General features: G+C 48.5%; 1 protein-coding gene and 1 pseudogene across 1 annotated transcript in view; one reads left to right on the top strand and one right to left on the bottom strand.

Moving 5' to 3' along the window:
- Disc1 (DISC1 scaffold protein) overlaps window positions 1–23,927 on the bottom strand; it is a 162,741-nt gene that overhangs the window by 55,378 nt on the left and 83,436 nt on the right. Inside the window, exon 9 of the mRNA XM_057753351.1 lies at window positions 23,691–23,879. Within this exon, the coding sequence (XP_057609334.1) occupies window positions 23,691–23,879 (189 nt within the window). The remainder of the gene's footprint in view (window positions 1–23,690; window positions 23,880–23,927) is intronic.
- On the top strand, window positions 3,235–3,867 carry LOC130863420 (39S ribosomal protein L42, mitochondrial-like; annotated as a pseudogene).

Raw genomic sequence — 23,927 nt, forward strand, 5'->3', positions numbered from 1 at the left:
CCTGGCATTGCCATGTCTGGGCAGTGTCTGTTGACTTGATGTCCTTTCCAGCAAAGGGTCAGAGATAAGTGAGCCATTTCTGCTTATCGCGGGGACACGAGATCAATGTAGGGCTAACTGATAAAGCCTTTGACCAACAAGGAGAGAAACAAGGAGTAAAAAGTCACGTTTTGATTCCACAGATGGGACCGGAAAGACTCTTGTTACTACCTTAGAGTCCTATGGTTTGAAGGGGGACCTCATGCCAAGAGACGGTGATAATATTTTAGTTTTGCTTCTGTTTCACACTTTTATTTTTGAAACAGGTCTTGTGTAGCCCAGGCTGGCCTTGAATCTGCTGCGTGGCTGAGGGTGACCTTGAACTCCTGACCCTCCTGCCTCCACCTCCCAGGTGCTAGGACTACGTAGCACTCAGTTTATGTGGTGCTGGTGCCCAATCCCGGGGCTCCATGTATGCTGGGCAAGCGCTCTGCCAAAGGAGCCACACACCCAGTGCCATTTTGTTTAAACATGAGAAACGAATATGGAAATTCCTATGGTTTGATCTTAGCTGCGGGTGGTGAGATTCAGGGCGAACAGGGCAGCGACCTCAGCCACTGTTCTGCTTAGATTTGCTCACCTGGCAGAAGTTAAGACTTTTTCAGGAGTTTCAATCAAGGAACTGCCCCAAACAGTCTGGCCTGTGGGCGTGTCTGTGAGGGACTGGCTTGATTAGTTAATATAGTTCCTGGGATCAGATGTCATGACATCTCTTTAGCACTCTGTCTTCTGCTGACTTAGAAGGAGTTCCCTATGACGTCAGGCACTCAGGGCTGTGTGGGCTGTCTCCAGCTCGGGCCTACTGGGAGCCAGTCTGCAGCTGCTCCCAGGGACTGTGCTGTCTGCCCTTTCCCTCTAAGTCAACTCCATGGGAGACACAAATTCCAGAGTATGTTGGCCCCTCGTAGGGGTTGGGGAACAGGACACCTCCCCGGCATCCTTGCCCCCCGTTTGGAAATGAGGGTTCAGTTCCAGACCTCAACAGTTTCCCATCTGATCCAAAACGAAGACCCTCTCTCCCTGTGGACAATAACGCCATCATCCATTCTAGGAGACCACTGGTTACGACGGAGCTCCGCGGTACAGGAAGGAGCTTGAACACACAGGCTGGCATCTCCACACCTCATTTACTCATCTAAACCCAACCAGGGCGGTGCCCTTCCACTCCCAGAGGAGTCTGGGAGATCTGTGCTCCTCAGGACAGTTAGCAGCAGCGATTGCAGCTAGACAGATTCTCCTCATTTTACATCATCAGCATCAGAATGGAGAGGACAGCCCAGGGACATTAACCTCCATTTCACACATTGTTACACAGGAGCTTCCTGACAGGAGGACAGACTGAGCTTAATTTCTGAAGCGACTCACTGGAGGCTCACCAGGGTGGAGGCACAGGCATCGTGTGACTTCTCTGGGGCTGCAAGAGGAGTGAACTTCAATCGTGGGGCACAGATGCCATCGGATGCAGCCAGTACAGGCTCCGTGACTGTTTGTTTAGGAATCACCGGTGGCCCAAGGCACTCATCTGCCTTAAAAGGCGGAGCAAACAGGCAGTTGGCACTAGAGTGCCAGCTATCACAACAGCAGCAGAAGGAGGGCTGCGTGCCACACCGTCCTGGCAGTGCCATGCATCCCAGCTACCAGGCAGATGGTACCACTGAGGCACAGGGGAAAGGCAGAGTCTTTGAAATGAGACAAAGAGTCAAACAAACCCAGTCCCTTGGGCGGGCACGTTAGCCAGCTTCAGGTATGTTCCTTACCTGTGCAGGGGAGTCGAGTACGCCCAAACGTGAACAGCAGCAGGGAAACCACCCAGCTCACATGGACACACAGAAGCACACAGACGAGGGCCAAGCAGAAAGAATTTCATAGCGGAATCACATGATCCACTGTCACTGGCTCCCTGTGAATCACCTGTGCGATCCTAGTATGACACCAAGTTTTCCTGACCTCTGATTTCTTGGCTGGGAGAATGACATCACAGGCTCTCCGAGGTGTCAGTGGGTCAGAGACCAATGCGGGAATCATAATGGTAACATTCTGTTAGCTTATTTCCTAAAAGTCCCTACACTCACACACACACACACTTTTTGTTCCTTTTCCTGTAACAATGATAGCAACAGGCAAAGTAATCTCAGATTTCTAGTTTGTCCTGGGACCCGAAGTTTCAGGCAAATTTGGACAAGCTGCTAGGTTTCCATAGCTACTGCATCTCCGTGTTGGACACCTCTGCTAACCGGTACCCAGCTAAGTTAGCAACCATTTCAGAAGGTCTGTCCTCCTGACCAAGTGCTGTTGTGGAATTTTAGTTAAAGATGTGCTACATCCTTTTATGATGTGGAACATTTGTTTAATGATGCAAAGATGTGTTGCATTCTTTTATGCTGCATTTGTTTAACTCTGTGAAGCTGTGTTATTTTGCCTGCCTTTTTAGGCACCTGATTGGTCTAATAAAGAACTGAACGGCCAATAGCAAGGCAGGAGAGGGATGGGGGAGCTGCCAGGTAGAGGGAATGAACAAAAGGAGAAAAAGAAGAAAAGGGGAGGAGCGAGAAAAGAAGAAGGAAAGAGGACACCAGGAGTCAGCCACACAGCCACCCAGCTGCACAGCAAGTCATGGAGTAAGAAGTAAAGAAAGGTATATAGAATAGAGAAAGGTAAAGGCCCATACACAAAAGGCAGATGGGATAACTTCAGAAAAGCTGGCTAGAAGCAAGCCAAGTTAAGGCTAGGCATTCCTAAGAAAGAATAAGTCTCTATGTGATTATTTGGGAGCTGGGTGGCGGGCTTCCCAAAGAGCAAAGAGTAAAAGACTAACAGCTACAGAGTCCCTTACAGAGATCAAGACCTGCCGGGCGGTGGTGGCGCACGCCTTTAATCCCAGCACTTGGGAGGCAGAGGCAGGCGGATCTCTGTGAGTTCGAGACCAGCCTGGTCTACAAGAGCTAGTTCCAGGACAGGCTCCAAAACCACAGAGAAACCCTGTCTCAAAAAACCAAAAAAAAAAAAAAAAAAAAAAAAAAAAAAAAAAAAAAACAGAGATCAAGACCTGAGGAAATGGACAATATACCTGAACCTAGTCAAAAACCAAGAGACAATGAGACCTGGGGAACCAAGAGCAGCGCTCTGCCTGAGGAGATAGAAAAGGGAAGGAGGTAACGTCTGCCTCCAAAACAGTGCTGCTGGGGACTGAAGCAAGATGGCGGGTCCGCGGAACGAAAATCTGTGTGCCTAGAAACAGATGTGAGAAGCGGTTTCTCCTCACGATATCTTTGTTCACGTCACCTCGTAAAGACCATGGCTGCCGCAGTGAAATGGGTGACGTCAAGCAGGACTGTCTGGAAACATTTATTTCCAACCCAGAATGGAGCCTTATCTAGTGTTTGTCGAAAGTCTACCTACTCTTCTCTTCCAGATGACTACAACTGCAAGGTGGAGCTCGCTTTGACATCCGATGGCCGGACCATAGTGTGCTACCACCTTCTGTGGACATCCCGTACGAGCACACGAAACCTGTCCCTCAACCAGACATTTTGTGTAATAATGAAGAAACACACGAACAAGTGCTGAAAACCAAATTAGAAATAAAAGGCGAGCAGCTTGAGCAAGGCCCCATGACAGAACAACTCAGCAAGGTGTTCTTCAGCACGAAGCACCATTGGTACCTGCACGGACAGTATCACAGACGTCGTAAGAAACCGAATCCTCCCAGAGACAGGTGACGGCTCTTGACTCCCAGACATAAGGAAGTTTCTCTGTGTGTCTTATTTGCCAGCTGAGAAAATGCACCTGGCGTATTCATTAAGATGTTATGTAAGACAATAATAAAAGTACCCCTTCATATTTAAAAAAAAAAAAAAAAAAACAGTGCTGCTGGACTCAGAGAAAACCCAGAATCGCCTCCAGCCACTTCCCCTTGGCATTTATGCCTCTGGAGTCCCTCTCTTCTTGGCTTCCTTGAAACCCCCTGAGCTTCTGGCCCAAATCAGACAGAATAGTTTCCAGTCTCCAAATCCATCCTCCTGCTTGCTCTGAACACTTTCCCAGGGAGCCTCTGTCAAGCTCAGGACTTGCATGTTTTCAGAGCAGGAATGCGCGTCTGTGACTGGAGGGGGGGGGGCGGCAATGCCACCAGGTGCCCACAGAGCCCAGAAAGAGCAGTTCAGTTCTAAGGCAAGCAAAGACCACAACATGGTTTTCAGCCTTCCTCCCAACCTGGGGTTAGAAGCGCATTCTTTGGGCTGCGCAGCTGTATCGTGATGGGGACGACTCGGGGACAGGATCTCCATATTTTGTCTGGAGGGGGCAGGCAGGAAGACAAGAACAGTGGCACCCCTGAGGGCCAGGCTCCAGGAAGCTAAGCGCATTGACACATGAGGGCACAGCTGCTGGGGAGGACACCTGAGAGAGAACAGCCAGTCACAGCCAAGGCCCTTGCCCTCCCACAGGAACCCTCTCGAGCTTCCGCGGTGGACCATGTCTGTCACCTAGCACTAGGAGAGCTGGGCTATGAGAATCACAAGGAGTTCAAGGTCAGCTTAGGTTACAGAGTGAGTCCTAGGACATCCAGAGGCACAGAGTGAGATGCGCCTCGTAAAAGAGAAACACCAGATAAAATAAACCAATTCAGCCTCTAATAGGATAAGACAGCATCTTAGGAACTCAGCATAGAACATTCATTTCATATCCGTATTTGTTACTTCTCTGTTTGCTGGGACAGAATGCCTAACAGCATTGACACATCTGCCCCATGACAGAGGCAGAGTGAAGGGCTCTCCAGGCCAGGGGATACTGGCAGCGTGGGCAGATGGGTGAAGGCTTGCGAGGACATTAGTTTCACAAAGAAACAGTCTATGCCACAGAAACATGACCTGGGTCCCCTGATCCCTGTGGTATCAGACACAATACCAGGACAGAACGGATATTCAGGGTGTAATAGAGTCCCGGCTACTTCGACTACGATGCATGAAGACACTGAAGCAGCATGTTACACAAACATCTGTCTACAAAATAACATCAGCCCGACAGCTGTGCCCTCAGGTGATGCTACCATAGACCTGTGCAGAGGTGCACTCCTTAGAATCGGGATTGCTTTGATTAATACGGATGGGTAAAAATGGCAACCATGTGGAGCCCACTACAGTAAGGCTGGAAACTCAGACAGGGGAGGAGAATGCCAAACCTTGTGTGTCAAAGAAGGTTCCTCTGTAGCTGGAGAAAAACCATGTCAGTAGGGGCTTCCACACATAGGCCCCGTGATTGGATCCTGGTGACGTTGTTAAGACAGAAGAAGAAAGAACTGCACAGGTTTTTCTCTTCCTACGATATTCCTAGTCACCTCGGGACTCTGTCAGGAGGAGGTCATCACTAGAACCTTGTACCTGAAGAACTGTAAACCCCAATAAACTTTTTTTTCCTTATAACTTTGTCTGTGATATTGGATTATCACCAGCAGAAATATAGAAGGTCACAGGCTCCAGTCCTTTCTCAGATATGGAATCCTCGTGTGTAAAACAAACAGTCATTTGATTTGAACTCCATAGGGCGCTCACATTGGTGTGAGATGGCAGTACCATCACCTTCGGCTCTGCATATCCCACTCCCTTGAGCCCCTTGATGTCTATGATTAGTGTAAACTATCAGCAAAGTCAGTTATGTCTATTCCTTAAGGGAGAATTTGCCAATAAGCTCTTGGGTGTGTGCACTGTGTGTGTTGATATTCATATGTGTGCAAGTGCATGTGTGTGTACAAAAGCCAGAGGTTGACGTCAGCTGTCTTCCCCCAGTCAATCTCCACATTATTTTGAGGCCAGGATTTCTCATCAAACCCTGAGCTCACTGATTTGGCTAGACCAGGTGGCCAGCAAGCTCTAAGTGGAATCCACCTGTCTCTACCTGCTCGCCGCAAGGGCTGGGATTTCAGGTATGCTCTGTTTTTCATATGGGTACCGGGAGCCCAAACTCAGATCCTCGGGCTTTCATATCAAGCACTTTCAGGTCCCAAAGCCCTTGCTTTAAATAAAAAAAAAAAAAAAAAAGTCACTTGTAGTAGAATACAGAATAATGGATCTGATCTGTCAGGGAAAGAGCCCTTGGTCTCACAGAGGTAATGGTGAGCTTGCACTATAGAGCGTGTGAGATACGCTCAAGGGTAAAGATTGACACACCCACCTACAGTACCCCAAGACTTGGATATTCCACCAACAAGAAAAGGTCCATACAGATGGCTGAAATCCGTCTGTCGATGGAGAAAGTAGCCCTGCCCTGCCCTCATATGCATCTTTCTGTGTTCAAACGGAAGACAGCAAGTCAGTTGTAGATAACATCTTGGCACCAGAGACCCCACAGTTGGTGAAGTTGGGGCACTGAGATAGATGGAAGCCAGAGCTCAGGAGAAGCCAACACTCTGAGACACGGTCGGTCCATCTGTCTTACAGAGTTGCCCCAAGAAGGGGCCAGCTGTCTGATCTTGGAGGCACTTAAAATGATTATCTCAGAGAGCAGCCAGGTCTAAACCGTATTGCTTTCCTTCAGATCACATCCAATATCTTCCTCCTGTTCTGTTGGAGTGGAGCTCATAAAATAAAACCACTATGCAGAACGCAGCCAAAGGGAACGAATTATCCAGACCCTGATAAGAAACTTACAAGTGTCAGGAAATCCAAAGGCTGTGCACACCGGCTGATCCAGCCGTGCCAGCTAGAGCTTGAGAGGAAGAAAAAAACTACAAGTTTCCCCTCTTCCCTTTTGTTTTATTTTTGTAACATGGCCCCAAGACCTTAGCCTAACTGACTCCATGATGGAAGTACCATTCAGGCTGCAAAACTCAGCAGCACATAGACAGAACCACCCGCCAAAACTAAAACAAAGGCCTAATCCATCAAAGTCCATAGTTCTGGGAAAGTCTCAAAATGCGCTAACCTGGCCTTTTGGCTTCTGTAGTTCTGCGGCTGGCTGACTGTTCTTGCTAGCTGAAGTCTGTCAACCCAGAACATGGTTTCTGTGCTGAAAAGCTCACCCTGAGAAGGGCTCGGGGCTCCACTGGGTTCCTGAACACACGTTGTAGTCACCTGCCAGTAAATAAAGACTTTCTATTGGCTTAAACCTATGTCCGAGCAGTCTTCTCTGATGAATACCTCACAAAAGTTTTGAGAGTGGATCTAATGTAGCCCGAGCTGGCCCAGAACTCTAAGTAGTTAAGGATGACCTTGAACTCCTGATTCTCTTGCCTATACTTCCCAGTGCTGGGATCAAAGGCCGTATTCAGAGTCAAACCCAAGGCTTTCTCTTTGCAAACCAGTCATCTACCAACTGAATTACATCCTTAACTGCTAAATTTCTTCTCGTTTTGTTTCAGCTTTTTGTTTTAAACCCCAAACTCAGACACTTCCTTCACGGAAATTATTCCTTTTAACAATTGCCTCCCCTGGAACTTTAAACCCATGGGAACTATCCGAAATTTTGACAGGAACCACGAGCAAATGATAAAGAACTTGGCCGCCACCACTTAGTGTGTAGTGTGCCACCACTGCTGCTGAGGATTGTTGTGGTCAATGTGTACCCAAAGGTGCCTGTTGGAAACTCAGTCCTCTGGTAGCATGGCGGATGTGGGGCTGTGGGAATGACTCAAGGCTCCCATAGCAGGGCTGAGTGAGTTCTCTCAGGGGTGGCTAGCGGTGGAAGGACAAGCTCACCCCACTGCTTTCTTTTTCCACATTCTTCTGCATCCGTTGCCCTTCTAAAGGCTGCGGCCTAAACACTACGCAAGGCAGGAAAGGAGGGTCTGTTTTGCTGGACCGTTTTAGGGTCCAGTCCATCATAGAGGGGAAGGCACAGTGGCAGCAGAGTCTCGTGGCTGTGGCAGCAGCAGTGAGGGGCTGTATGCTCACATCTCAGCAGATTGCAAAGCAGAGAGGGGACCATCTGGACTCATCTAACTCTTCTTCCCCCTTCCTACTTAGTCAGGGACCACAGCGCAAGGGATGGTGCACCCACATCCAGGGCAGGTCTTCACCTTCTATTAAACTCTCTGGAAACATCTTCACAGATACAGTCAGTCTGCATCATTAATACCCCAGGCATTTCTTGATCCAACCTAGCTGACAGTACAAATTAACCATCACCTTCCACCATGGCATGATGCAGCCAGAAGCCCCAGCGGGTACCAACCCTCAACTTGGGACTTTCCAGCATTCAGTTTGGAGGAAATGAACCATTCCTTTTACATCACACACAACATGAGATTGTTACAACAGAAAGAAACAGAGTCAGGAAAAGTGACAACTACAAGCATCGCTGCTTCCTGCCCTCCCCTTCCGGAGAGCTCTTTGGCTCCCGCGTCCTTTCCTCCCACTCATTTCTCTATCACCCCCACAGACATCAGTAGAGAGAAATTTCCTCCATCCCACTCACCAAACACAACCCTCAGGACGACACAAAGACTGCTTCAGCAGAAAATGGTGGAATGCAACCGAGGAGACAGCTTCATGGGCAGAAGCCCCGAGTTCAATCACAGCCAGGTATGGTGGCCCACGGCAGAGGTGGAGGCAGGCAGATCCCTGGGGCTGGCTGACCAGCTAACCTAGCACAGTCACCCAGTGCCGTACCAGTGAGGGACTGTCTCAGATACACACACACACACACATGCGCATGCATGCACACACACATGCACGCGTGTGCACACACAACCCAGGCTACCCACTTGCAGTGACCTGAAAAGGCAGCTGGAAAGAGGGAGCTTGGGAGAAAGCCTGTGGCCATCTCCTAGATATCCGCGTCCCCCCGGGCTACTTCACACAGGCAAAACGAGGCTCGAACGTCCACCCATCGGTCTAGACAGATGCTAACTACCGCAGGAGCACGGTGGGCTCTCCCTCCCCACCGCCCTCTCCGTCTCAGTGGCCCAGGGTGCTAAAAATACAAACTATGATTCAGCTTTTCAAACTTCTGTGGTCCTGTCATAACAACAGAGGGCTGGAGGCCGGGGGGCAGGATGGAAATCTAATTAATCCTTCCCCCATGGGCACACGAGCTCATCAGATGTTTGCCTTTGGCCCCAGCAAGAGGCTTTGCATCAGAGAGCCCACCTGTCAGTTTTTCATATGTTTCAGTCAGGAAGACTCGGAGGCAGCATCTCCCTCTTAACTCGGAGGCAAGTTTTATTAAAATTGTCTGTTACGGCCAGCTGGTATCAAACCAGTTAGCTAACTAGGCCGGAAGGCAACGGCCGCAGTTCCTTTATCATTTACGGTGGACGTCAATGCTCACTCCAGGCTGCCCACCCAGCCCTGGGAAGGTCAGAAAATTCTGGATGGGGCAGAGCAGGGCCAGGACAAGGACAGAGCGTGACTCCTTCCACTCACACATTCCCGGCTTCAGTAACACCTTCTTTGTCCTGGATGGAGTCCTTAGACAAAGGTCCGACCTCGAATCATGTTGCCAGGTTTGTTCATAAAACAGACTGTCTGCTTTGTCCACATAAAAATAACATGTTTGATCCAGGAAAAAGTGACCTGCCATGCAGGAGACACCCCAGCCGAGAGACCCAGGGCAGGGCCCAGGGAGACGGTTCATATTAGTAAAGTGTTTGCCACACAACATGGGCTTCTGTTTGGATCACTGGCACCCACATAAAAATCAAGCATGGTGGGGAATCCCTATCTTGAGGAGTAGAGACAAGAGGATCCCTGGAGCTCACTGATCAGCCTGGCTAGATTGGCAAACTCTAAGTTCAGTTAAAGACTTTGTCTCCAAAATAAAGTAAGGGCTTGGCCTTGCACCTAATCCAACTTAGTGGTATTCTGTCTATATGTGTATGTATGTGTATGTGTGTGTATGTGTGTGTATGTATGTGTGTGTATGTGTATGTGTGTATGTATGTGTATGTGTGTGTATGTGTGTGTATGTGTATGTGTGTGTATGTATGTGTATGTGTGTGTATGTATGTGTGTGTGCGCATCAGATCCATGCAGTACTCTCGGAGACCAGAGGACATTTTTTTTTTTTTTTTGGTTTTACATTTTTGGTTTTTTGAGACAGGGTTTCATTGTGTAGCCTTGACTGTTCTGGAACTCGCTCTGTACACTAGGCTGGCCTCAAACTCACAGAGATCCTTCTGCCTCTGCCTTTTGAGTGCTGGGATTAAAGGTGTGTGCACCTCCACCTCAGGGCTAATCCCAGCATTTCAGAGGCAGAGGCAGGCAGATCTCTGTGAGTCTGAGGGCAGCCTGGTCTATACATAGAAAGTTCCAGATCAGCCAGGGCTACACAGTGATATCCTGTCTCAAAATAAATAAAGTAGATTTGATCAAAGAAGATACCTGATGTTGACTTTATGTGCGCATGCACACACACACACACACATACACACACACACACACACAAAGACCCCACATCACAGAGTTTCACTTGGAAGGCGTTCTACAGAACAGCATAGCAGGCCCATGTCCCATCAGCTCCATCATTCCCAGCAAGCCTGAGAAGGGGGCAGTGGACTCATGGAACCCAGTTCCTCTGTTCCAGAGCAGCTGTGGCTGTGACCCGAATTTATGTACAGTCACCTCTGTCCTCAGACAAGAAACTCACACTTCAAACCTTGGGCCAATATGTGTGAGCTGCGCCTCACCTGGCTGGCATGATTGCTGTGCTATTCCAAGCCTTCCCCCATTAAAAGAGGCCCCTTGCCTATAAAGCCATCTCAGGTAAGCCTGTGGAATTCTAGAATGCGCAGTCAACAGGGCCAAGCCTGCCCCTGTCACAGCCCCCACAGCGGATGGTGGCCACTGCACTTCCCTCGCACATCCCCATGAAGCCAGAGAGGAGAAAGTGGGGTCCTTCTAGGATCCTCCTTTGTACCCTAGGGCTCCAGGACGTGCTGACCCTCCACTCCGTGTGTGCACTGAGCATGCCCACACTAGCCTCTTCCTGCCTTATGTCATCTGATTTGGGCCTCTCTAACAGGCCTGCCCATCTCCTGTCTGCTCAAGTCAGATGACTGAGCCCTGCTGACAGCTACAGAAGTCTACTTGGCTGGGCACAAGCTCCTTGTTGGGCCTCAGAACCTGGGTACTCCATGTTCTCTTGAATCATTCCCAAAGGTCACCTTCAACCGCACCGTGAGGCCTTGAGCAGAGCCCTGTGGTGTTCCCTTCACCAGATGAATAAATGAATGAATGAATGAATGAATGAGCCAGTGGGTGAAAGAATGAATGACTGAATGAATGAATGCCTACTGAGTTGATTCTAGTTCATAATCTCCAACACCCAATTTCTTCCTTTAATATGGTCTCTTACTACCTACACCAATGCCCGCTTCTCAGAACTTCTCTCTCTCTCTCTCTCTCTCTCTCTCTCTCTCTCTCTCTCTCTCCCCTCCTATCTCCCTCTCTCCCCCTCCCTCCCCATCTCTTTCTCCCCTTCCTCTCCCTCCCTTCATCCCTCTCTTTCCCCCTCTCTCTCCCTCCCTCCATCCCTCCCCCTCTCTCCCTCCCTTCCCCCTCTCTCCCTCCCTCCTTCTCTCTCTCTATCTCTCTCTCACACACACATACAAAGGTCTTCACGCCTGCACATGAGGCAGCCTCCCAGCCTTTGCCATCTCTTTCCACATGGATCTCTCTCCTGTGGAAGAGGCTGAGGCTCCTGAGGTGAGCCACAGTGGGGCCTCACAAGAGCGATGGGAAATCACATGCAGGAGATTATTTTACAATGGGAAGGGAAGTATTAAAACAGAAAGCTCATGTCAAAGCCAATTTATTAAATAATTGCTTATCTGGGGGACACAAGGACCCTGCCTCTGAAACCCACACTTATCTTGGAAGCAGGCAGCCTCCCAGCCAGGACTGTCAAAGTTAAAGGCAGACAGGGTGGATCACTCAACAAGGATCTTCTCTGCTGCCATCCGAGGCACTGTCAAGACCAAGGCCAGGCCCCTGTCATCTGGGGTGGTTTAAAATTCAAGTTTTTTTTTTTAAAGAACAAATGGAAAGAGGGACACAGATAGACAGAATGCAAACAGCAACAGTGTCTCAAACAGCGGCCCCTGAAGAAACAGAAAACAGACTCGCAGTTGCTAAAACCTCCCTCAGAGGCAGCAGCCTTACACAGCCTTTCTAAAATGTAGCCCTCCTCAGTCCCCTGTTCCCTCATTCTGTGGAGTCTGCTCACGACTGGGAGGGGAGCCCTTAGGTCAACAAAGATGAGCAGTTGTGTCTGACAGGTGGCTGAATCCACAAGAGAAGTTGGGGGGCACAGGAGTTTCCAAACAAATGGAGAGAAACTGACCTGCAACAAGAGCCAATGGCATGGGCAGTACAAAGATAGATAGATAGATAGATAGATAGATAGATAGATAGATAGATAGATAGATAGAAGATAGATAGATGATAAATAGATAGATAAATAGTAGGTATATAGATAGATAGAAGATAGATAGATAGATAGATAGATAGATAGATAGATAGATAGATAGATAGATAGAGATAAATAGTAGGTATATAGAGAGAAGATAGATAGATAGATAGATAGATAGATAGATAGATAGATAGATGATAGATAGATAGATAGATAGTAGAGAAATAGAAGATAGAGAGATAGATTGTGTGTGTGTGTGTGTGTGTGTGTTTAATGAGAAAGAAAGTCAATGTCAAAGAGCATAAAATACCTGCGAAATTCAGTACATTGCGGGGTCGAGGACAAAAGTACAAACAATGGGTGTCTTTTTTGAGACATGGGTACTGATCCTCCTGTCAAGAATGCCCAACTCCCCACATTGCAATATGACATTGACATCTACAAATATGCTGGGGCACATTCATCATCATCCTGAGATGCATGCAGCCCACGGGCCAACAAACAGTGCCTGCTGGAAAAAGACGTTCCCCATTCCTGCACCGATGGCTGTTTCTTGAGTCCCTCAGTGAGCAAAGGCTCAATTGCTACCCACACAACCAGGCCTGAGACAACCAGGGACCCTAGGTATTCCCTCAGGAAAGATTCGGAGCCAGACAGCTATGGAACCTACACCAGACCGTACAGAGTTCTTCTCTTGGGTTACTGGGCAGCAAGCCAAGGCGGTATGTCATTGAATAGATGCCACTGGGTTACCTAAACCATTCTAGAATCGCCTGTCATCCCTATGACCTCCACATACCACACACCTACCCCGACACATACATCATGTACTTTACATAGATATACCACACACAACACAGCACACACATGGACACGGTACACACATGGACACACACCTTTGCCCACACACCCCATCAAGATCAGCATTTTCTCTCCCAGTATTCTGAAGAGGGTCCATGATGGGTCCAGAAACATCATCTTCTCTTTCCACTCAGGAATGCAGGCTGCGGCAGTACACCTCAGTTCCATCTTAATCAGGAACAGTAATATCACCATAATTAACCGTTAGTAATATAATCCTCCCTTTGCTCATCTCAATAACACGTACATGGCAAGTCTACAGGCCCCAGATTTGATGTTATGGTATTTTCTTCTTCATCTCCTTTGCAAAGAGCAAAACAGAGACTCAATTCTGCTGCCAGCTGCTCTTGGACTGTGTGACTGGAGGCTGCTGAGCCCCGCCAGGGTCAGCCAAACCCTCTACTGCAGGCGTGGAGCTCAGCATGGCCAGACAAACCCAGAGTAGACCCTGAGGAGGAGCTGAAAGGGGACTGAATTGGAAAAAGTTGGAAAAGAAGCCAATAGGTAAAGGCACCTGCCACCAAGATTGAGGGTCTGAGTTCCATCCCCAGACAGTGTGTTTCAGTTGGGGTGGGGGTGTGTGGAAGGAGAGACTCAGCTCCTGAGAGCTGTCCTCTGACCTGCCCCCCCACACACACACAGAGACACCATCATAACTAAACTAAGACGGTGGAGTAGGTACCAGCAGTGAAGCAAGCCATGAGGAGGCTAAAAGCCCCGCGTAGAAGGATACACAGACGGCGGGCAGAGGATCTGGGGCTTAGGAAGATATTCCTCTGCCCATCCTGGAGCTCGGGCACTTGCTCATGGCTGCCTTCAAAATACTCTGCTCCCTGGGATGTGAGCCTCTGCGGTTTGATTTTGTCCTGTCTTAATCTCAGCCACATGGGGCTTTAGAACTCAGGGGGTGTGGAGCTTTGGAATAGTGGGCTGAGCCTCCTGCTCCGCTCCCAGACGCTCTAAGCCAGGTTGGCAATCAGAGGACCGGTGGCCACAAAGACGAGGAGTTGTACTAAGTCACACCCACTGTTCTGACTGCTTCCTCGCTTGGATTCCCAGTTCAATAGTAATGATCGTCTATGAGTGTTTAAAACTTTTGTTCCCAGGGCCAGCAGGATGGTTCAGAGATGTTGCCAAGCCTGAAGATTCAAGATTAACCCCCGGGGACACCCACTGTGGAAGGAGACAACAGTGACCCTCTAATTTCCACATGAACTCCCACACACACACAGTGGGAGAGGGAAGCAGCCAGCCAGCGGGCCACACGACAATGACCATGAGTTTCAGGAGCTACAGGGCTGAGTGCCTGAGACTCAGCTTTCTGCAAGGCTTGGAGAGGAATTCTGCCCGCCCCTCTGTTCTGCTTGCAGCCTAGTTAGTTAAAACAGTCAGTGCCGGGTCCCCAGGCTGGCACCGCAGCTTCTCCGGGGCACCTGGCTCGTCTCTCTATTATTACCTTTAAACGTACTCCGACCACTCTGCAGGGTCCCCAGGGTGGAACCCCAAAGGGGTCGGTGCCAAAATGGTGCATCAGCCACATCTAATCTACCATTCTTTAAATCTTCCCTTCTGGCCACACGGAAAAGCCAGCTGACTACCGACCAGACAAGTGAACACGCAATGTGCGTTCCTAAAAGAGTATTTAAATATAGTGTCCCTCGCCATCAAGCCTAACTCTACCTCCTGTTAAGAAGACAGACGCCTGAAGTGTTGCAGCAAGGCAAGTGGACAGAAGGCATGTGACCTGGAACCACTGCTCAGAGCCAAGAGCCACGCTGGTGATGGCGCTCGAAGGCAAGCAACTGTGCTGGTGTGCCTGTTACTTTATTCTGTGTTTTACAATAAAAAAAGGAAGGGAGGGAGGGAGGGAGAGGGGAGGGGAGGGGCGAAGGGGGAGGGGAGGGGAGGGGAGGGGAGGGGAGGGGAGGGGAGGGGAGGGGAGGGGAGGGGAGGGGAGAGGAGAGGAGAGGAGAGGAGAGGAGAGGAGAGGAGAGAAGAGAAGAGAAGAGAAGAGAAGAGAAGAGAAGAGAAGAGAAGAGAAGAGAAGAGAAGAAGAAGAAGAAGAAGAAGAAGCCTGGGCCTCTCAAGGTGACAGACAAGGTCCCAGAATGGCTCTTTCTCTCCCGGAGTCTCCCGTAAGCTGCGAGCCTCTGCTGGTGAGCTTCGCCACAGCGCCCCCTTGTGGCCATAGCCCTGGTGGCGCTGCTCTTCATCCCTAAGAGCTCACTTCTGACTGTAATTACAAGTTAATTACAGCCCTTCAGCAGGCTTACAAGGGGGAACTAGTCCATACAGAGCACCACAGCTCAGACAGAGATGGGTTTTCTCTCTGTGTCTTTTCTCTCTGGTATGCCACCATCATGCCTCCCCTCAGTATTGTCTGAGAAGTGGGCACGAAGGTCAGCCTCTCCAGGGCCACGCCTGCGGTGGTGGTAAGGAGCCTGTGTCCAGGGCTCTGTACTCATAAACTAAGAAGGTTGTACGAATTAGATGTCCAAGACTTTGAACACGCCTGGAACCTTCTGAGACGCGTTTGCTGTCCTTCGTTATCATTTTGGTACCCTTTCTAAATAAATCAACATTTATTAAGTTTGTACTAGAAGTCAGAGATAATTAAGTCCAACTTCTCATTTCACAGGTGAGAAATGTCCGGTCCGAGGAGCAGCGTGGCGGGAGTGGCGGACGCTGCGTGGATGGCACCGAGCCTCACGTGGGACTGAGACTGGTCATCTAGAACAGATAGGTGTCCCCTTGTCATTGAGATGGAAGCGTGTCAGTTAATGTACAGCCCAAGTCAGAGAGTAAGGTGGAGAGAGCTAAATATTGACCTTGGTCACTTTCAGAAGACCCTGACGATTGTACCCCTGAATCAAACAAATCTGGACTAAAGATTCTTTGTTCTCAGCCTAAGATTTCATAATAGACCAGGGTGGAGTGGTGCACACCTTTAATCCCAGCACTCATGAGGCAGAGGCGGGTGGATCTCTGTGAGTTTGAGGCCATCCTGGTCTATATAGCAAGCTCCAGGACAGCTGGGACTATGCAGAAAGACCCTACCTCAAAAGGAAAAAAAAATCATATCAGGGCAGAGATCTGACCCCCTCCTGTGTGGGCCTCCAGGATTTCCCACCCCTCTCAATCTCCCTCTCTGGGTGACAGACACAAACGGGGTAGATGCTGTAGCAGGTCAGCGTACCTGGTGGTCTTTCCAAACACGACGATTGGGAGTGGGAGGCATGCTTCTGAGGCACACGAGAAGCATCCGCAGCAATGTGGTTCTGGAAGGAGCCTACTGGGCACCCAGACAGCTGTTTACTTGAGATTAAAGCATTCCCTCTAGACTGGAAAGTCAGCTCCTCAGATAAGAGCGCTCACACACAGGGCTCTTGCAGAGGACGTGAATTTTGTTCCCAGAATCCATATCAGGAAACTCACAACCATCTATAACTCTGGGGTTTCTTTTTTTTTTTTTTTTTTTGGTTTTTCGAGATAGGGTTTCTCTGTGGTTTTGGAGCCTGTCCTGGAACTAGCTCTTGTAGACCAGCTGGTCTCGAACTCACAGAGATCCACCTGCCTCTGCCTCCCGAGTACTGGGATTAAAGGCGTGCGCCACCACCGCCCGGCAACTCTGGGGTTTCTGATTCTCTTCTGGCCTCCAAGACACCTGAAGTCACGTGAACGTACAAACACACACACACACACACTCTAAAATAAAATAAATGCTTTTCTTAAAAAAAAAATCCTCTTACAGCACGGAGGAGAGCAGAGAAAAATGTAGAGCTCAATAAAAATCAATTAAAAAAAAAGAAAAAAATTCCTCTTATAAGGGGCAGGGAAACTTGTGGAGCTTACAAGGTTACACAAACAATCAACTCCCCACCAGAGGAGACTCTCCAGCAAGCAAACACCTGCATGTGGTGTAGGGAACTGCAGACCTGCAGCTTGTGTGAGTCATCACCGATGGCGGGAAGTGGGGGACTTCCTCACAGTACCCCAGTTGTTTTGAGTCTCCATGCTCCGTGCAGGGAATCCCAATCACTGACTTACCAAGCTGGGTTTGGCTGGAAAACTTCTGTGATCTGGCGCCCTCTCTACCCGGGGTGAAAAGACATTGTCCAGTCCCCTCCTGTTCTTCTCTGGAACAGGGTCTCCACAGGGGACTCTAGGGGCTTTCAGTGATGGTCCTTGACACACGGGTAGACACAGGACTGGGTCTGTCACAGCCTCACACATGGCATTGTCCTCAACTAGACAGTCTGGAAAGTTTCCAGAAGTGACTAGCTCAGACCAAGATTGCAATGCGAATGGCCAGTGTTTTAGAAATGAACTGACTCTATATAACAATAACAGACTATTTCAAAAGCTGAAAGAAAGGAGTTTGGGTGTTTCCACCAAAATATAATATAGGGCGGAGCCGGTGAGATGGGCTCAGCAGATAAAGGCCCTTGTTGACAAGTCTGATGACCCGAGCTTGACCCCTAAAGCACACATGGCAGAAGAGAACCAGCTCCTACAAGCTGTCCTCATGACCATACATGCACTGCAGCACACGCGTGTGCACACAGAATAAACACATAAATGTTAGGAAGTAAATGGAAGCAATCCAGGGCTAGGAAAGAGATTGAATCTGATTTAATAATTCCACTTGTACTGTAGCACCACAGGCTACCCCAGAAATGTGTGATATTGTCAGGCTTTAATGATCAGTGAAGAGATAAAATTAAATTTAAGAAATAAAATATCTGTCCTAAAATAATTAGAACACGCTTTGTCTGTGAGCGCACAAGGAGGCCAGGCACGGTGCCTCGCGTGACAAGAGGCAGGCTTCTGAATTAGATAACCAACCGCAACACCCGCTCATTCTTCTCACTTTCATTTGGAAAATTATCGTTCACTCCCTTATCTTTTGTGTTGCTTGAGAGGCGGGGCATTGTTCGTTAGTGCGTGTATCTGTATGCAGCATGAGTGAGTGAACATGCATGTGCATGTATGTGCATGTTTGTGAGTGGTACACATGTGTATGCTTGCATGCAGTGGCCCAAGGACCTAGGCTGTCATTCCTCAGCTATCACCCATCTTGGTTTTTGATACAGTGGCTCTCACTGGCCTTGAATTTGAAAAGTTAGGCTAGGCTAACTTGCCAGCCGGCCTCAAGGATCTGCCTGCCTCCGTTTCCCCAGCGTTGGCATTTAAAGTTCTGACCATGTCTGCTCAACTCGCCATTTGCCCATCAGTCACGTGTGTGTGTGTGAGAGAGAGAGAGAGAGAGAGACAGACAGACAGACAGACAGACAGACAGACAGACAGACAGGTCTCACTATGTAGCTCAGGCTGGCCTGAAATTCAAGATCCTTTTGTCTGTCCCATTCAGGGAGTCCAGGCATGTGCTACCAAGTTTCTCTATCCAATGTCTAGGGACCTCGTTATATCTAACTTTATAGGACTCAAACAATTTAATCAATGAAATTTAACCAAGACAGGAGAATTTAGTTTAGAAGTTTCTCTGTCCTTACACCCTCTAAGGCAGGTTCAGGTTTGGTCATCAGACAGGAGCAACTACACTTTCTGGGTAGAAGTCTGTCTCCTCCTAGTGTTTGTGCACAGGTGCCCTAATGCATTCCACAGTGACAGTCACAAGCTGGTTTACAGCTGTAATGGAGCCTGCAAGACAAGATGACCTTTCTAATTGTCATAGCAAAGAGCACAATTGCAGCTGACTTTGAAACACACCGAAAACTCATTATGCGAAGATAGAATAGCTTCTTCTTTAGGGCGCACTATGAATATTAATGTCGGAGCTCTTCTTGAAAAAAAAATGTGCTCTAAATTTTATATTGTATAAAACCCTTTTAATACCAAAGAGGGTGTTTATTTATAGTCTATGGGCTTCTTCATAGATGCCATTAAGGATTCCATTAAACATGGCAGGGTGGAATGAATAGTCACGGAGCACTAAGGCAGGAGTAAGCATCACCCTTCCAGAATCAGGCCTGAAACCAGAAGACACGAGCTGCAGATGTACGAGGACGAGGTTGGTCCTGCGTAGATTACCGGGGTCAGCAAGAGGCGCCACAGGGGATGCAGCACAGTACTGGTAATGGGGGGTGGTCAGGATGGAGCCAGGAGGATGCAAGGAGTAACTGATGGGAGCTAAGGATGCAGAGTACTCCACAGGGGGGAGAAGAGCCATGGAGGAGGTGGTGGATGCAGAGAGAAGCTGGTCCTTGCCACTGCAGTGGTGAGAAAATGTTTTCTTCCTGCATGGTCCAGCAGCATCGCATGCCTGTGTCCACAGAGACTGGGAGGGGCTCTTTGACACCACACCAGATGCCCTTTGCCATCCGGGCACAGGTAGGAAACTAATGAGAACCAGTTTTATCCACAGAAAAGCCTACAACAGTTTCACAGGCCATCCTGTCTGCCAGCCTTCACAAACATGGAAACTTTTGTTTGCTATTTTCTGGAGAGCCCTCCTTCAGCTTCTGTGGCCACATATGCCACCAACACAGGAGATCACAGCACAGCTAGGGAAGAAAAAAATCCCTATGGCCACGAAATACTGCTTTAATGGCTTCAGTGAAGTTGACAGAAAATTATAATGGGAAAAGCAAGGTCAGTGTCTCACCAGCCAGGAAACACATGCATCTCTCCTCCCCTATACTTCAGTGGGAGAGAAAGCATGAGAAAAGCCCTTCCTCAGACTTAATGAAGAAGTGATTGGTTCATGAAGGTCTATCTTCTGCAGTTTCCTGTACAACCTATTCACCAAATATCAGGCCCTTCCGTGGGCTTCTGGCCATCATCAGCTTCCACGTCATTCTGCTTATGCTCAGCCATGGGGGTGAGATTGAGAGATAAACCTCTCACATCAGGAATCCAATCAAACAGAACAAAACCCTATGCCAAGGTGAAACCTTAGATGCCAAAGATTCTCGCTCAGGCCTCTTCCTGTGGGGCCACAGGATACAATTCTCTTTGCCTCAGTTTCCCTGTGTGTGAAATGACCCTCCCATCAGAGCCAGCAGCATTAGAGGAGAAAGGCATTGCCATGCTAATGATGTCTTATTTAAATTCTAGCCCTGATTACTCTGTGATGAAATCTCTTCCCTCCACACTGGTTTCTTTATATCTGCATTCCAGCGTGAAATCAACAACATTAATAAAGTACAATACAGATTATCAAATTATACATAGGAGACAGAGAAACAGCTGTATAAATCTTAAGGTTCTTTTTTTGGGAAAAAAAAACCTAAAATCAGTTATTCATTTTTTACGCCCCACCTTCCCTTATTAAAAAAATTAAGATGCATATTAATGAGAGGCTGCTGGTTAATTTTTGGAAGCATTCAGGGATGCGGGAGCCACTTGGTTTTCCATTTGACTCCACTACACTCAACATCCCTCAGAATCCAAATGCATGCCACACTGTCTCAGAACTGGAGTCTTCTTCTCTTCACAGGCGTATGTCATTGTAACAGATTCAGAGGCAGCAGCCACGTCTGCCTCCCTTCGCCCTCGAGACTGCCATGTGTCTGTCCCTTTCCCATCACCCCAATCTGAACAACAAACGCAGGGCGAGGGGTGCAGCTTGGCTGGTAGAGTGGTTTCTTGGCATATGCAAAGTCCTGGGTTCAATTCCAGCACATCACAAACTGGGTATCAGGTACCGCTTGCCTCTAATTCCAGGCCTAAAGAGGTAGATGCAGGAGGATCAGCTAGCTGTTCAAGGTCATCCTTAACTATACATCAGGTTCAAGGCCAGTCTGAACTACAGAAGACCCTGCCTCAAAAATGAAGCAAAACAATAAATATCCATACAAGACCATGCCATCGTCATCCAGGAAAGAGTCACGTAGTCACTGCTTTCATTTACTATAAACTGGTTGGCCTAGTAGCTCAGGCTTCTTATTAACTCTTATAACTTACATTAGCCCATTATTCTTGTCCGTGTTAGCCACATGGCTTGGTACCTTTCTCAGTGAGGCAGTCACTTCTTGTGTCCTCTGTATCTGGGCTCCTCTGTGTCTGGGTGACGACTGCAGACTGAAACTTCCCTCTTCTCAGAATTCTGGTTGCCCCACCTCTACTTTCTGCCTGGCTACTGGCCAATGAGCATTTATTTAAAATACAAGTGACAGGGTACAGCACAACTCTCTCCGCCCAATACACAGAAATATGTTTTTTAAATTTTTTTAAGACCTGACAGACCCAAGGAATTTTATTTAAGACTGAGAAGCTCTGTGGTACATCCACGCCTATACAGACACAGATTTGCCTGTCTTTTCTTGCTCGTGTTACATCTGAACTTGAACTCAGTGTCCCCTCTGGACTTCTGATTCTCAAGGTTCAAAAACAGCTGAATCCAGACTATGATCTAGCTTTATTGCATTCCCATGGTAAAAGCTTCAATTTACTCAGGAATGTATTTTCTTTTCAAGGTTTTATTTTAGTTTTAGTTATGTGAGTTTATATACGTCTCTGTATGTGTGTATACTTGAGTGCAGTACCTGAAGATGTCAGAAGGGGGCGTCGCATCCCTGGGAGCCAAACTTGGGCCCTCTGCAAGGGTAGTGCATGCTCTTAATCATTAAAGCCATCTCTCCAGCCCCTAGAAATTCATTTTCTATGTCTTTGCTACCCACATCCTTCACAATACAGACTGCCAATTTGGGTGACCCAAATCCACACCTCCTCAGACGGGTTAAGAATGAGCTTCTGCCTCAAGCACCTGTGAGTGAACACGCGGGAGAGGGTGGCTGACCCAGCATAATCCAGACACAGAGCACACAGATCCCACCGTGAGCCATCTGCAGTTGGAGTCACCCATGCAACCGTCTCCCGTTCCGCTTGTTTATGTTTTATTCATCATCTTGAAAGAATTTAGTGAAGTAACAATGATGAGATTCAAAAATACTGCACAGCGCTTTTTAAAAATATATATATATTAATGGCTTTCAAGCGCTCACTCGCTATTCAAATGAAAATATCATTGGGTTAGATTTGCTCAAATCTGTTTACATCCTATTTATTCTTAGAAATAATCCATTCCCCTATTTTGTGTAAGAGCTGAATGATAACACTATGAAACATTTCAGTTTTCCTTATCCATAGATTTAAAAAAAAAAATCAACAGAAAAAGAGATCCACCCTGTCGGATTCTCTCAGGGATGAAGTAGGCCAGCCTGCAGGGCTGGAGTGCCCTCCCCACCCAACACTCAGCCCTGTGCTTATGGGCGCTCCTCATGCGGCCATGGGCTGCACATTTGGGAAAATAAACAAATAAACAAGTGAAACGTTTGGCCTTTGAGAGTGAAAGGAGGGACGCGTGAGAGGGCTCAATGGGCAGAGGCCTGCACAAGCTTAGTGAACCCGTGTAACAGAGGAGGAAGAGAGCCGACCCCCGAAAGTTGCTCTGTGACGCCTGACCTCTGTGGGACCAACACACTGTAACAATCCGATTTTTAAAACTTTTAAAAGAAATAAACAAGGAGGGACCAGAGGGATGTGTCAGTGGTTGAGAACACTGGCTGTTCTTACAGAGCCAGCGCCCACCTGGTAACTGTAACACCAGCCCCAGGGGATCTAATGCCCCCTTCTGGCCTCCACAGGAACTGCATTAACATGCTCACTCCCCCCCCCACACACACACACTTTAAAATAAAAATTAAGCATTTTAAAAACAAAATAAAAAGCGTTCAAGGAAACAGTGCTCAGCTCTGAGCTGTTGAGCCAGCGGAGGTCTCACGGACAGGAGACACCACGGCCACTGACAGGAGACGCCACAGCCACTGGCTGACAGGAGACGCTGCTGCCACGGACAGAGACGCTGTGACCACTGACCATCTCTTTGATTCAAACATGGGAGGAACCACACCTCACACAATTGACTAGAACTTTAAAGCCTAGTCTGTTCATCCCCAAATGCCATGCCTAACCTCTGCCAGCCGGAGCTACGTTTCCTTGTCTGGACTTGGAACACTAATCGTCCCTGACGTCAATTTATGGAGTGCTCAGGCAGCGCCTGCTCTGTTAAGAGGAACACACGGCGTATGTCGTGTTAGCCCTTCTGGCATGCCAACACCTGGGCACAGGCGATGCCAGTGTCACCTCTGTCCTCCTCCTGGGGAGAATCAAACCTCAGAGGATAACCTGAGCGAAGAGTCACTCCCTGTGACCAGCATCCCGGGAGACTGGACCACGGGAGGTACTCAGGATGTGCACCCAGGGCAGGAAACTCCACAGCCCACCGTGGGAAAGCTCCGAGTTGTGCATTCGAGGAGAAAAGCAAACGCTGATGGAGGACCCCGCCCCACTGTCCAAGGCTCTTGCCAACAATGTCCCCTGTGAACAGGCTGGGTGCCCCGCGACCTTGCCACAGTGAGGTCATCTGGCCACACGATCCAATAACATCATCACTGGCTTGGCTATAACTGGGGGCTACTCACTGTGGGTGGCTTCCTGGAGGGCCAGGTCCTGGCTGCACCTGGCATAGTCCTCTTTGACACTGCCCAGCCTTCTGATACTCCTGGAGCTGAGGGCCAGCAGCCTGCCCAGGAGAGATTCTAGCCCTTCTCGTTCTGATGACAGTGCCCGAATCTCCTCCGAGAGCTCCTTGGCTGTACAAAAGTGGCTTCCTGTACACGGTGGGGGAGAGAGGAAAGGTGATACCATATGTATGATTT

This window comes from Chionomys nivalis, chromosome 21 (genome assembly GCF_950005125.1).
Source record: "Chionomys nivalis chromosome 21, mChiNiv1.1, whole genome shotgun sequence".
NCBI lineage: Eukaryota > Metazoa > Chordata > Mammalia > Rodentia > Cricetidae > Chionomys > Chionomys nivalis.